This window comes from Parasteatoda tepidariorum, chromosome 5 (assembly GCF_982258835.1).
Source record: "Parasteatoda tepidariorum strain Cologne lab strain chromosome 5, Ptep-v5.0, whole genome shotgun sequence".
Lineage (NCBI taxonomy): Eukaryota > Metazoa > Arthropoda > Arachnida > Araneae > Theridiidae > Parasteatoda > Parasteatoda tepidariorum.
In genome coordinates this window covers 69,709,259-69,721,534 of record NC_141759.1, presented here as the reverse complement: position 1 = coordinate 69,721,534, position 12,276 = coordinate 69,709,259, and the positions used below count along the sequence as shown (strand labels likewise).

At 31.5% G+C, this 12,276-nt stretch overlaps 1 protein-coding gene across 1 annotated transcript; it reads right to left on the bottom strand.

Moving 5' to 3' along the window:
• Positions 1–3,016: 3,016 nt before the first annotated feature.
• Positions 3,017–6,445, bottom strand: LOC139426376 (delta-latroinsectotoxin-Lt1a-like). Its single transcript, XM_071185087.2, has one exon. It carries the CDS (start codon positions 6,443–6,445, stop codon positions 3,017–3,019), a length of 3,429 nt encoding a protein of 1,142 aa, XP_071041188.2.
• Between the last annotated feature and the right edge of the window lie 5,831 nt (positions 6,446–12,276).

Here is a 12,276-nt window from a genome sequence, read left to right as displayed (position 1 = left end):
TTCGCCCGAACGCATCTCCGTAGCCTTCGTTCGCCTTTGTCATTTATAGCCCGTGGTGCACCACATGTGCTACTCCACTGATTTCGGATAGTGCCATTTTGCCATGCACGGTATATTTTTACCACGGTGGCACGCGAACAGTTCACAAAGTTAGTAATTTCCGAAAGTCTTCCACCTTTGGCCCGAAAGTCAACAATCACTCACTTTTGGACGTCGGATAAATCGCTACGTTACTGCATTACGCCAACGATTGAAATGTTTTCCGATGCCCTAGGACATCCTTTATATGCACTCCACTGCAATGTGCTGCTATCTGCCTTCTGTGATTGGTTATTTCACGTTGACGTCGAAAGTAGGTGGCGGTCACATTAATGTGACTGGACTGTGTATGATAGCAGTTTCTTTTAATACGAATCAACTAATTCGTGTTTTCAAATATTTTTTTTTGTTTTATTTCCTGCATCAACATTTACTTTATTTTAAATAGTAATACCAGATTTAAAATTTTTGGATTGTACGCTAATTTAAAACAATAAAACAGTATCATCCACAGTATTCACTTCGGTGTATAAAACAGTATATACAGGGTGATTTTGTTGGCCTCTCTTTCAGGGGCACCATATTAGGTGGGCCAACGTCGCTCCCACAGTGAGGACAGATAGTACAGAGAAGGAAGGAACATCCATGCCTTGCCCTGGATTCAAACCCAGAACCTTTCTGATGCAAGGACAGTTCCCTGCCCCCTACACAGGCCGGTCGGCAACATTGAACTGTTGAACTGAACTGTTTTTATTGTTTCTTTCTTGAAAGCAAATTCACAGTGCCTCAAGCGAATATTTTTTATTTCATTTTTGACAAATATTCTAAAAGCAAAGATCATAGTAGAACATCATGCACTGTATGAGTTTCATAAGACAATTTCCTTCCAAATATTTAAAAAAGTTAAATTTTACACAAATACTAAATTATGCTTTTAATTGCCTATAAATGGATAAATATGACAGTGATGTCATGACTAATTGAAAATGCTGGCATAGTACAACACGTCATAAAGACGTTAAGACAATCAAACTTTTCGAATTTACAAGATATTTATTTTGTCAAGCTTATAATAATGCACCCCTTTTTTTCTTGAAACACGTAATTAATTCGTGTTTCCATTGGAAATTAAACATCATTCCACGATATTACAAACTCTAGAATACTGGTGAAACAGTGACTAAACTTCCAATAATTAGTAACAATTTTCTTTCACAAACATCTTTGTGTCATCTACAAGGATAATTAGCCAGTTTTAAATAGTTTAAAGTTCATTCTTATTTGAAACATAACAAAGAGCTTTAGAAAGCATTAGAAAGAGCTAATAACTTACATGTTTTAAAAATAAAGAAAATTTTTTTAAAAAATCACTAATTTGACAACATTTTTTCACCTCGATTGAAATTATCAAAATCAATGCCTTATTCTCATTTTCAGCAACTTTTTATGAGCCCAGATCATTGGAGTAATTTTTTAAATTAAAAATTATACAAGACTTTACATTTTCACGAAACTGTGGCTTTTTCTCCATATTGCGACATTTTGCACCATTTTCAGAATAAGCATAGACAGCGGAGACTGTAGACAAGCTTCACTTGACCTAAAAGTCTGGAGTAACTGTTATAAACTCGCAGAAGTTATAAAATAGCATATTATTCGCAAAAAAGCATAATTTCATATTCGGCAAGGCACACGGGGGTCATTTTATGTATTCCAGAAGTTCTGTTTACTTTAAAAACTAGCAACTTGTTTATCCTTTTTTTCCCAATTACAATCTGTCTTTTATAAATAAATTTAAGGTATTTCCAGCTTTTTTTTCTGCGCCAATACACATTTTATCTGTTGTGGGAGAATAATCTGAGTTTGAATCATGAATTACTAATTCTAAGATGTTATAGTCATTGCCTGGAGTCACCAAAGGAAAAATTAAAAACTGCTCAAGAATGGAAGTTTTTTTTTTCGAAAAAATCGGGAACTACTAGAATCGTGAATTTGAGCACAAATTCTATTTGTAAGAAATATTTAATTTCATTATGCTCTAGTTATATCCAAGGAAACAAAATATAATTCACATATGCATCAAATCAATTATATCGTGTAAAGCTTAATGATACTTTAATAGTCTACTTTATAATTCTAATAGTATACTAGTAATAATACTTTGATAGTATATTGATAGCAGTATGCTCCATGATTTATATACTCATGTTTTACAAAAAAGTTTGAGAAAAAAGAAGGTTGAAAGCCTTAAATAATTAAGAAATAAATATTTTTGACTGAATTATATTATGTTTTATTATGTTATAAAGTTAATATTACTATATTTATGACTAAAGTTTATGACTTAAAAATTTTATATTCCATATAAAAATTATAACGTTTTATCTGTCTTATGTTTGAATTTAATTTCGAATCATTCAATTACCCTAGAGCGTCCTTCCGGGAAAAAATGAATGCCAAACGATTTCTTGTAAGATTTCATTTAGCAAATAAATTGTTATAATGATATAATTGTTATATTTGTGAAAAATGCATCAAAAATGACTATTGTTCAACCGCAATCAATTGAGTCATTCAGAAAATTTTCGATAGTTAGTGTTGACAAACATTTATTTAATGCATATTTTATCAGTAAGCATATTCTTTATTTGTGAATTTTTAGTGTTAGTATTTTCTGAGAAGTCGTGTTTATTGTACGAAACGAATGAAAACAATTATATTAGCTTAAAGTTTAATTATTTCATTAATTAATGAATACGACAAAATTGTTTCATAAATATTTGCCTATAAAAATTTCATAATAAATATTATATATGGAATATTTTTTTGAAAATGCATATACTGTTTAGGGCTGTGGTAACATCAGTTACTTTACTTTAGAGAAAAGGAAAGCGTGCATTAAATAAAATAGTGGGTGTGAAATTTTAGTTTAACCCTGGGAAACAGAAAATTGAGGAAACGATTTAGAAAGAAAACATCATTCGCTTTTAGTTTCGGACAAGCAATATTCTTTTACGGTGTTAAAAGCATCCTGGCCCCCTGGAACATCGGAAACCAAATCTGAAAGGAATCCCTCCAGGCTCTCAGGATCTACAATACTCCTCAACTGGTCACACAGAAGACTGAGAATCATATTGCTATTTCCACCTTCTATGGATTTGTATACATCTGAGAGCAATTTTGCAAGATCGATTAACTCTTCTGCTTTCACATCACTAACGCTGTCTACAAAATTACTAATTTTTTCCACAATTTCCAATGCGGTGACTTGAGATTCTAATGCAGACATCGGAGCTTTCAATTTCATATTATACTTCTCATTTGTGAATTTTCTAACAAGAAGATCCATCAAAAGCAATATTCCATTAGCATTCATACTTTGAACCAATGAGCTCTTTGCATTTGGAAAAGAGCTACTGCTATTGGATAATTTCGTTTCTAAGAGATTATGAATAGTTTCCTTTATTGAACGTATTTTTGGATACAGATAAGCTTTTGTGTCAACAGCTTCAATGTTACGCTTTGAGCGAACATCCATAAGTAAACATGGTTTTGCATTAGGGTATTTTTCTTTTTCTATGCACACTCTACCCATTCGATCAGCAATTTCCATTGTTGCTTGAACATAAGCTTCCATCGACGAATTATTAACTACGATTCTTAGTAAATCGTAATAACCCAATTTATTATAAACCTCGAATGGTTCTAAGTCCTTGTATTTTCGATACTCATTTGAATCTTGGTTCCTTCGATAATGGCTGACGGCTCCGATGATAAACTGAAGACAGTACATCCATACATCTCGACCTTCTTGAGTATGTCCATCAACTATACTTGGATCCTGACTTACAGCTTCTCTCATTGCTTGCAAATTAACATTTTTAATTGAATACTGTATTGGTAAGAAATTCTGATTATAATATAATTTCATATTAGCTCCTTTGCTTATTAAAAAGGATATCTGATCTTTCTTATCAGCCCTCGATGCTAAATGTAAAGGAGTCGAGCCATCTTTGGACACTGAGTTTATATTAACGTTTTTGTCAAGTAACTTTGAAGTAAAAACAGTCTCCGGGCGTAGGGCAGCGACATGAAGAGCAGTAAGACCTTCGTTTGACGTTGCTTCCAGATTAGGATTCTTTTTCAACAATTCATCGAACACTTCTGTTATCCCGTTTGCAATAGAAAGTTGAAGGGGTGATACATTTTCTTTGGAAGATATACTGATATCAACATTGTTATTTTTGAGAAGTTCAAGTGCAGCATCTTTTTGTTTAAAATAAATAGCAAAATAAAGTGGTGTCCAATTACTAGCCGGGGTAACGACATTAGGGTTTACTCCCTCGACTTCTTTCTTCCCTGAAAGAAGGTACTGAATCATGTCTGCATTCCCTTCTAAAGCTGCAAAATGCAAAGGAGTCATGCCATCTCTGTTTCCAGCATTCACTTCTACTTTCCCACTGCTTAATAAAGCATCACAAATTTCTCGGTTACCTTTCATGACAGCCAAGTGAAAAGGTGTCAGACCAAAATCAGATAGGGCATTTACTTCAATCCGTTCATCCGCAAGTAAAAGTTTAATGGTTTTTGCTGTACCACGTACAGCGTAATGTAAAGGTGTATAACCAGATTTTTCTGGTTTATTGATTTCAGTTCTTTCATAAGCAAGTAAATTTTGAGCCGAGATGTAGAAGCCGTTCTTCGCAGCAATATGTAGTGGTGTTAATCCTTCTGCTGTCTGGGCATTTACGTCTGCGTTTCGGTCACCTAAAAACTTTACAAAACCAGCATTTTTAGTACTCGCAGCAACATGCATTGGAGTAAAACCTTTGTCATCTTTTGCATCCAGAATCTCTCCTATTCTGTCATCTATAAGGTACCGCATCGCAATTTTTGCATTTCCACTCTCAGCTGCGCCGTGCATAACGCATCTATTCATTTCAAATCTTGCACTTATATAAGCACCTGCCTCGATTAATTTAGGCATATATTCTAATCCTTTACTTTGATCCTTAGCTCTTGAAGCTTCGTAAAGATCTCGATCAACATCTCGAAATTCTACCTGAGATTTTTCTAAAACTCCTATTAATTGAGGTTTTCCATCGTTAACTTTTCGAAAAACAAGCCTTGATCTTTCGCGTTCGTCTCTATGAACTTTAATTGTTGGGTTTGCTTTTCCGTCTACCTTTATAGGTTCCATCCACTGGCTGAATCTAGAATATGTACCGTCCGTACTTTTTAACTGCACAGCGTATTGTATATTCGATTTGTCCTCCCAGTCCAAATAGTTAGAGGGAATGGCTGGTTCAGTAAAGTCATAATCAAATACGGGTTCTGGTGTATCTTCTATAATATTCAATTCCATTCCTGTAATTTTGGATTTCAGTTCATTTAAGATACTTCCTCTGCGAGAAATATCTTCGTATAAATCATTCTTAGCATCTTTAATGAAATCTTTGCTTTTTACTTCATCTAATGTTTTAACGACTTCGTTAATTACACCATGGTTTCCAGTAAGGGATGTTTTAAATTCATTAAATGTAGCTACCAAGATTTCAAATTGTTCGTTAAATTTTTTATCTTCGCCGTCTTGATAATAGTAATCCGCTAAATAGGCATGCTGTTTCAGGAGAAAAAACATTACTGCTGCATACGTTTGTGTACCATAAAATAAGGCATAAAGTGCTTGAAATGCTTTAGAATCCTTTGCATCAGTGGGAATCGCGTAATGGTAATTTTTATCCATGAGCTCAAGTAAATCGGAGTGCAGACCTTCAGGTTTTCTTGCAATTTTTAAGTAATCAAGAATGTTATCTTTTTTCGTCAACCTGAATATGAATTGGTTCTCTGGTAGTTTGCTCAATTCGTTTCTCATTTCCTCAAAGTATCGCGAAAATTTATTCATTCTTTTCAGTATAGGTAGTACCTCGCGATTTTTAAGCGTTGTCAATATGTTTTTAAATCCCCAATTCATTTCTTCTCGAGTTTTTTCAACAGCATCGTAGGTTTTAGTGGCCATCTCCGTTACTCGCTCCATCGCTTCTGTCATTCTATCTAGTTTTCTATCAATCTCACTGAATCTTTTTTCCATGATCGCCTTTACTTCCTCGAAATTCCAATCATCGCATTCCATTGCTGTTGAGGCTATATTCATTCCATATTCAGCTACGTGGGCTACTGCAGCAACCCCTGATGCAACTACTTTGACTGTTTCGGTCACTAATGGAATGTCTGGAATATCGCCAATAAGGTTGGTAACGAGTCCCGTTGTATGAGTAGCGTACTCTAAAGCCTTACATTTCTTTTTAATAGACTCTATTTCCTCCATAGATTCCTCAAACTCGGCATCGAGATCGGCGTCTCTTTTCGCAACAGCTAAAGCTACAACCATTTGGCTTACATGCATGTTGATACTTTAGTAGAAGATTTAGGTTACCTGACTATCACCCGCTATTTTTACTTGACTCTAAGTCACTATATTCCACCGTTTGAAATAGTATATATATAGTTTTGTGCCACATGTGCATAGTAAATTAAAAATGACACATGTCACGGTATTCAAAAAAGGAAAATTTTAGTGGAACCAAAACCCATTGTGCATTATTATGCAAGACAGATATAACATTTTTCCAAGTATTGATATTAATGAGATTTATATTAATATTTGAGTGGAGTATAAAATACAATTTTCACATATGTGGAATTAATTTCTTTTAAATTCTATTTGTGTCAATCTTAAAAATAATTGCGTTTGAATTGCATACAGTGAAAAGATTTACAATTACATTCCTTGTTCAAAAATATATTAACCATCAATTTTTCTTAAATCTAAAATTATTTATTAACTAACTCACTATTTGTGTTCGTCGTAAATTGTTTTCCTATTTATAATAAGTCAAATTGTAAATTAATATTTTGATTAATTATCATGATTATCAACCTGATTCTTGATTAGGATGTTCTGTAATGCACGTCCATAATATTTATTTTAAGAAACTTTATCAAAATTGAAAAGTATACAAGTTAGAAGTTACCCATCAGTATTTAAGCGCTGAAGAAGCCAAAACATCAATGAAAGTGGAAAGAAAAACATTAGAACCACTCTCTATTGCTTAATTAATTTTGGTGTTTCTAAAGTAATGTCTTTGAACTTATCGCCATTTTGTATCGTCAATTGAAAAGGTTTCGAAGTTTTCTGTGCTGCTTTCTTCAGTAGATACCAATAGTGTTTTGCCTTAAACGCATTTAAATATTAGTTTGTGATCACTAATGTATAAAGAATTTTTATTTTACATTTTCATTTACCTTATTTTGGTAAGGATTCTGAAACTGCATATTATAGATCTTATTACAAAATACAATGTATTTTGGATGTTTTTATAGTCGAGTAGAGAAGGTAACATTATCCTTGAGCAATGGACAAGATGAATTAACGTGACTTCAGCTTGAACTTGTGGTTGACTGCAACTTTTTCTTTCCCCTTTCATTGGTTTCGTATTGCAATGGGATACCTGCAAGTGACGTAGTGCTGGTATCTCGATACTGATTGGCTGTCAAAACGTGGCATCTGTTTACGTTAGCCACAACTCTTTCCGGTCTCTTTTGAGCAAGCAAACCATGTCAGGATTCGATTCTCTTGCGTGTACGTAATAAGCCTTTAGTACGTTCTACATTCTATCACTATATATTTCTTACTTACCATAAAGACAGGCTTGAAGCCACGTAGAACATAACTTATTATGCATTGAAGTTGCCAGGTTTCACGAAATAAAATACATAAATAAATAGATAAATGAATAACAAATCTCAGTAAAGTAAAAGACGTAGGAGAGAAAGAAATATATTTTAGCAAATTCGATGAGCGATACAGCGCTATATTTTATTAATTTCACGTTAATCAGGAGTCTAACTTATGTAGAGAAACTTATTTCAACTTTAACATGCCAATTTGCTTATAAGCGATCAACTGGCGCTGGCATCATAGGTCACATGTGTAGGCACCTGCAATCTTCTTCTTGAATGCAGTTACCCAATTGTTATTTTATATCGTTACATAATTACTTGTGTTTTTTAATTAAGACATAAGGGTTGATGCAAGAGTGCTGTGCATTTGGCTGCAATGAAAAGTTTTCTTAGGATAGTATTATATTGTAACATTTCACAGATAAGTGCGCTAGTTTTATTCCTGCTTTTCTACTTTAAAATTAAGCTTAAAATTATTATAATTTTTTAATTAATACAAATACAATCCTAAATATTAATTTTTTTATTAACTTAATATTGATACAGAATTTGTACATTTCTCAAGGAGATTGAATGTGACTTCGTTATTCAGCCAACACTTGTTACAACGGTAAACTAATATTTTTCTCTGCAAAAACGAAACTAAAAAGGTTCTGGCGGAGAGATTGAGAACAAGGGTTTTCGGGAAAGGGTAAGTTTGCTGTGATTGCAGGTATTTGTTCAAGAGCAATAGCGCAGTGTTTGCAGTGAGAAAAATAATAAAAAGATATCACCCTTAATAACTTTTGTTCTATCGAGCAAATTTTCTCGTACTAGGACTATATCTTAATGTTTCGATAGCCTAACCATATATATGCTGATTAGTAAATGCTGACGTAATTTAAAGTTATGAAATCCGGTATAAAAGCGTACATTCTCCAGAAAAATATTCCTTATTTCTTTTAACGGTTTCGGACTTATGACCCACAATGGAAATTACGGTACCAGTATTTTAAACGGAAGAGCAGTCAAAATTTTTCAACTATTATTCCCTTTCTGAGTATTTTGCTTTATCCGAGAACTTTTTAAGCGAATTAAAAATTTTTTGCAAACAGTTACAAGATCCATTTATTTAAAATTTCACTTTCATGTAAATATAGAGTCTAAGAACTATTTATTATTATTCGTCAAATAGTTTTTTAGTTATAAAATTGAAACTATATTACAAATCTTTATTTCTTAGGAATTAGACGGCAGATTTTTGTTCGATTTCTGCATTTTGTTATTGGAAATTACAATGAGAAAAATTACTAGTATATGGTAAAGAAAATTTCGGTTAAAAAAAATCCCATTTCTGGTAAATAAACTAAAATGTTCGATATTTAGACCATTAACTTTGTAATTTTTCTGCTTGATATGGAAACGGTTAACTGGAAATTCTGATTTTAAAAATTATAGTTTTTATTACCTCGCATTTAGGAAAAAAAAAATAAACGAAATCAAATGAATGATTTTAATATCAGGTTCTAAGTTATCACAATAAATTTACTAAAATATTCTTCAGAATTAACTTATTATTTTTTGGTGGATTTTAACCTTTGTCTGTGCTTTATATCAGGTAGAATGACATTTGACCTTATAATTTGTTTCCATTTTATCAATATATTTAATTGGTGGTTTATTTAATTGGTTGATAGGAGTTAGATGACGATTATTTATACATTTTCCTAATAAATATCTCAATTATAACAGAGGGGAAACCGGCTTTTAAATATGTTTTCAATTATTTTAGAGACATGAAACTTGTATAGATCAAACTAAGTTGCCTGTTAATGCATCTTTTTATGGAGGCTGGCTATTTTTCCAATTTTATTTATTGCTTTAATATCAAATTATAATAACTCTTATATTTATTTACAGAATGTTCTTTGTTTTTGTTTTGTTCGACCTGTGTTAAGGGAAAGACAATGATGAAGACGAATTTAACATGGATGAGTGGAGTGAATAGGGGTGGAGTTTCCTAGATCTATTGAAAAAATAAAAAAAAATTTTATTTCGAAAAGGATTAAAAAATAAATGCTTCTTAATTGTTTCTGTGAGAAACAGACTTCAAGTAATTCTTTGATTGCTTCCAATGTAAAGATTACCCGGTATCATTGTCCGTTTCACACTGTTTAATGTTTAATATTTAATACGAGTTTTACTTTGTGTTTCCAAAACTTTCCCAAATATAACTTTCGTTCAAATACAGTCTTCTACAAAAAAACCCGGACAAAAAATTTTTAATATAACTTTATTATGTTTAATATTTAACTTTATTATGTTACTGTTTAAAATTTAATATTAATTTTACTTTATGTTTCAAAAACTTTTCCTAATATATTTTTCATCCAAGACGGGGTGCGGCAGAAAACCCGCATAAATAATTTTTAATATAACTTAATAAATTTACAAGATAATATAAAATACATAATATGGAGCAATAAAATAAAATCAAGAAATTAAAAAAATATAACAAATAATAACAAGGGTAGATTTTTATTAATAAATAAATTTAATTGGTTTTAAAGTGGCCTCTTTTTGCAGTGATTCAGAGGTGCTATTGAAATTTTCAGAAGTAGGCCGCAAGTCTTCTACATAATTTATCTTACCGAAGCGATTACTTTAGACTCTAGAGTTTACGGAAACCAAATTTTTGTGTCGAGAGAATTTGAATGATTTCACATTATCGCTAACATTTTTCTTGAAAATAGTGGCGAGAAAATTTATTTATTTATTTTTTCATATTTTCAGAAGCGAATTTTAATGTCCTCTTGATTTATTTCTGTGCAAGAGATCTATCCGTATAATGAGCATTGATAAATTAGTTCTTAAAAGCCAATGAGTTTTAGAATGATGTCAGAAATATTGTTGCATTTGAAACATCAAGAAAGAACTTTTTATAAAGATAAATATTTATTTATTTTTAAAAATGTTCTATATATTGCCACTTTAATTCATCAAATCACTTATTTTAAAAGCTATTAAAAAAAACTCAAAAGCAATACAAAAACGTGTTGTTTTCCATAAAATGGTAGTTTCCTCTGTTTCCAAGTTGTAACCCAGATATTTTTTAAATTTTACCCTTAAAATTTTAATTTTTAAGAGTTAACAGCTAAAGCTTCTGAAATGTACGCATTAAGTTTTGTTCCGTGTGGATTATTGCGCTTGCAATTAATTTTGACCTACATACATTAAAAAAATTGCATTGTTTGTAGTTATTCGGTAAAAATCTTAGACTAACTTTGGAAGCTTTCATCTATGCTTCTTAAATTTAAAACCACTTGTATGTCTGAACATGTTTCTTCATAAAGCATTTTTGAAAATATTGTTTGTTGTGTGACTGTTACTAGGGTTTCCAGGATTCAGTCTGCTTCAAAATCACTATTTTTTGGCAAAATTTGCAAGAAAATATCACTTTTCATATTTACTCATTTTTTTCCTCCCAAAATATACTTAACTTGGTTTTGTCTCTATACGCTATAAGATTATGTGGCTATATTTTGTCTCTAATCACTTATTATTTCAATTTCGCAAGAGAATAGGAATGGAAACTATTATAGATTCTAACGCAGTCCATTCGGTCAACCAGTTCACAAACAATTAAGCAATCAATAAAATAATTAACAAACAATAATTTAATAATTAATTCAACAATTTAATTCCTTGCTACAATAAAAGACAGGATTCATTTTATAAGAATATTCAGTAATGTTGAAATAAAATGTTTAATAAATTTAAAGAAATTAATGATAACATTTCCTGCTTAAAATCATAGAAAATACCAAAATAAGTATCTTAAGCACTTTCCTTTTAATGTGCCAACATCACTGGGAAATTGATATACGTGAAATAACGTAAAAAATGAAGGTATAAAGATTAATTTTCGTTATTGAATGTCAAGAAGTTCCATTACCACCTGTTACAATTACCTGAGCTGTCAAAAATATTTCCTACAAAAAAGAAATACTAAAAAGCAAATATTGTGTTGAAATAATTAAAAATCTTTCAATTGCATAGTAATATAATATGTTCTATTAAGAGCATTTGGTAATAAATGTATCAATATGTATGCGTTATTACTTTTCAGACAGTTTAAGTATATGGTGGATACAATAAATTAAGTATACAAAAATACTAGGCTAAATAAAAATGCAGTCGAAGCATCGTTATAACGATTTCTGTGGTGTTAAAAAAATTGAAGTTACAACGCGAGGCTGCTATAACGGTATGCATGCACAAAACTGCAGCAAATATTCACAAATATTGTACTTATTTTAAAAAATACACTACCGTTTTAGTGGGTCCACTTCTGTCAAAGCTTTCAAATTCTGTTACAGACGTAGGGCGATTTGGTGGTTGCGAGTAGCCATTTTCACCAAATAACATATGACTAGGGAACCTAAAATTCTAAAATAATAATAATAATAATAATAATAGTCGAAGAATGTGAGCACCAAGCGTTTTATCTCCAAA

Coding starts and splice junctions, on each gene's coding strand:
- LOC139426376 (XM_071185087.2), bottom strand. CDS start 6,445: ATGCATGTAAGCCAAATGGTTGTAGCTTTAGCTGTTGCGAAAAGAGAC.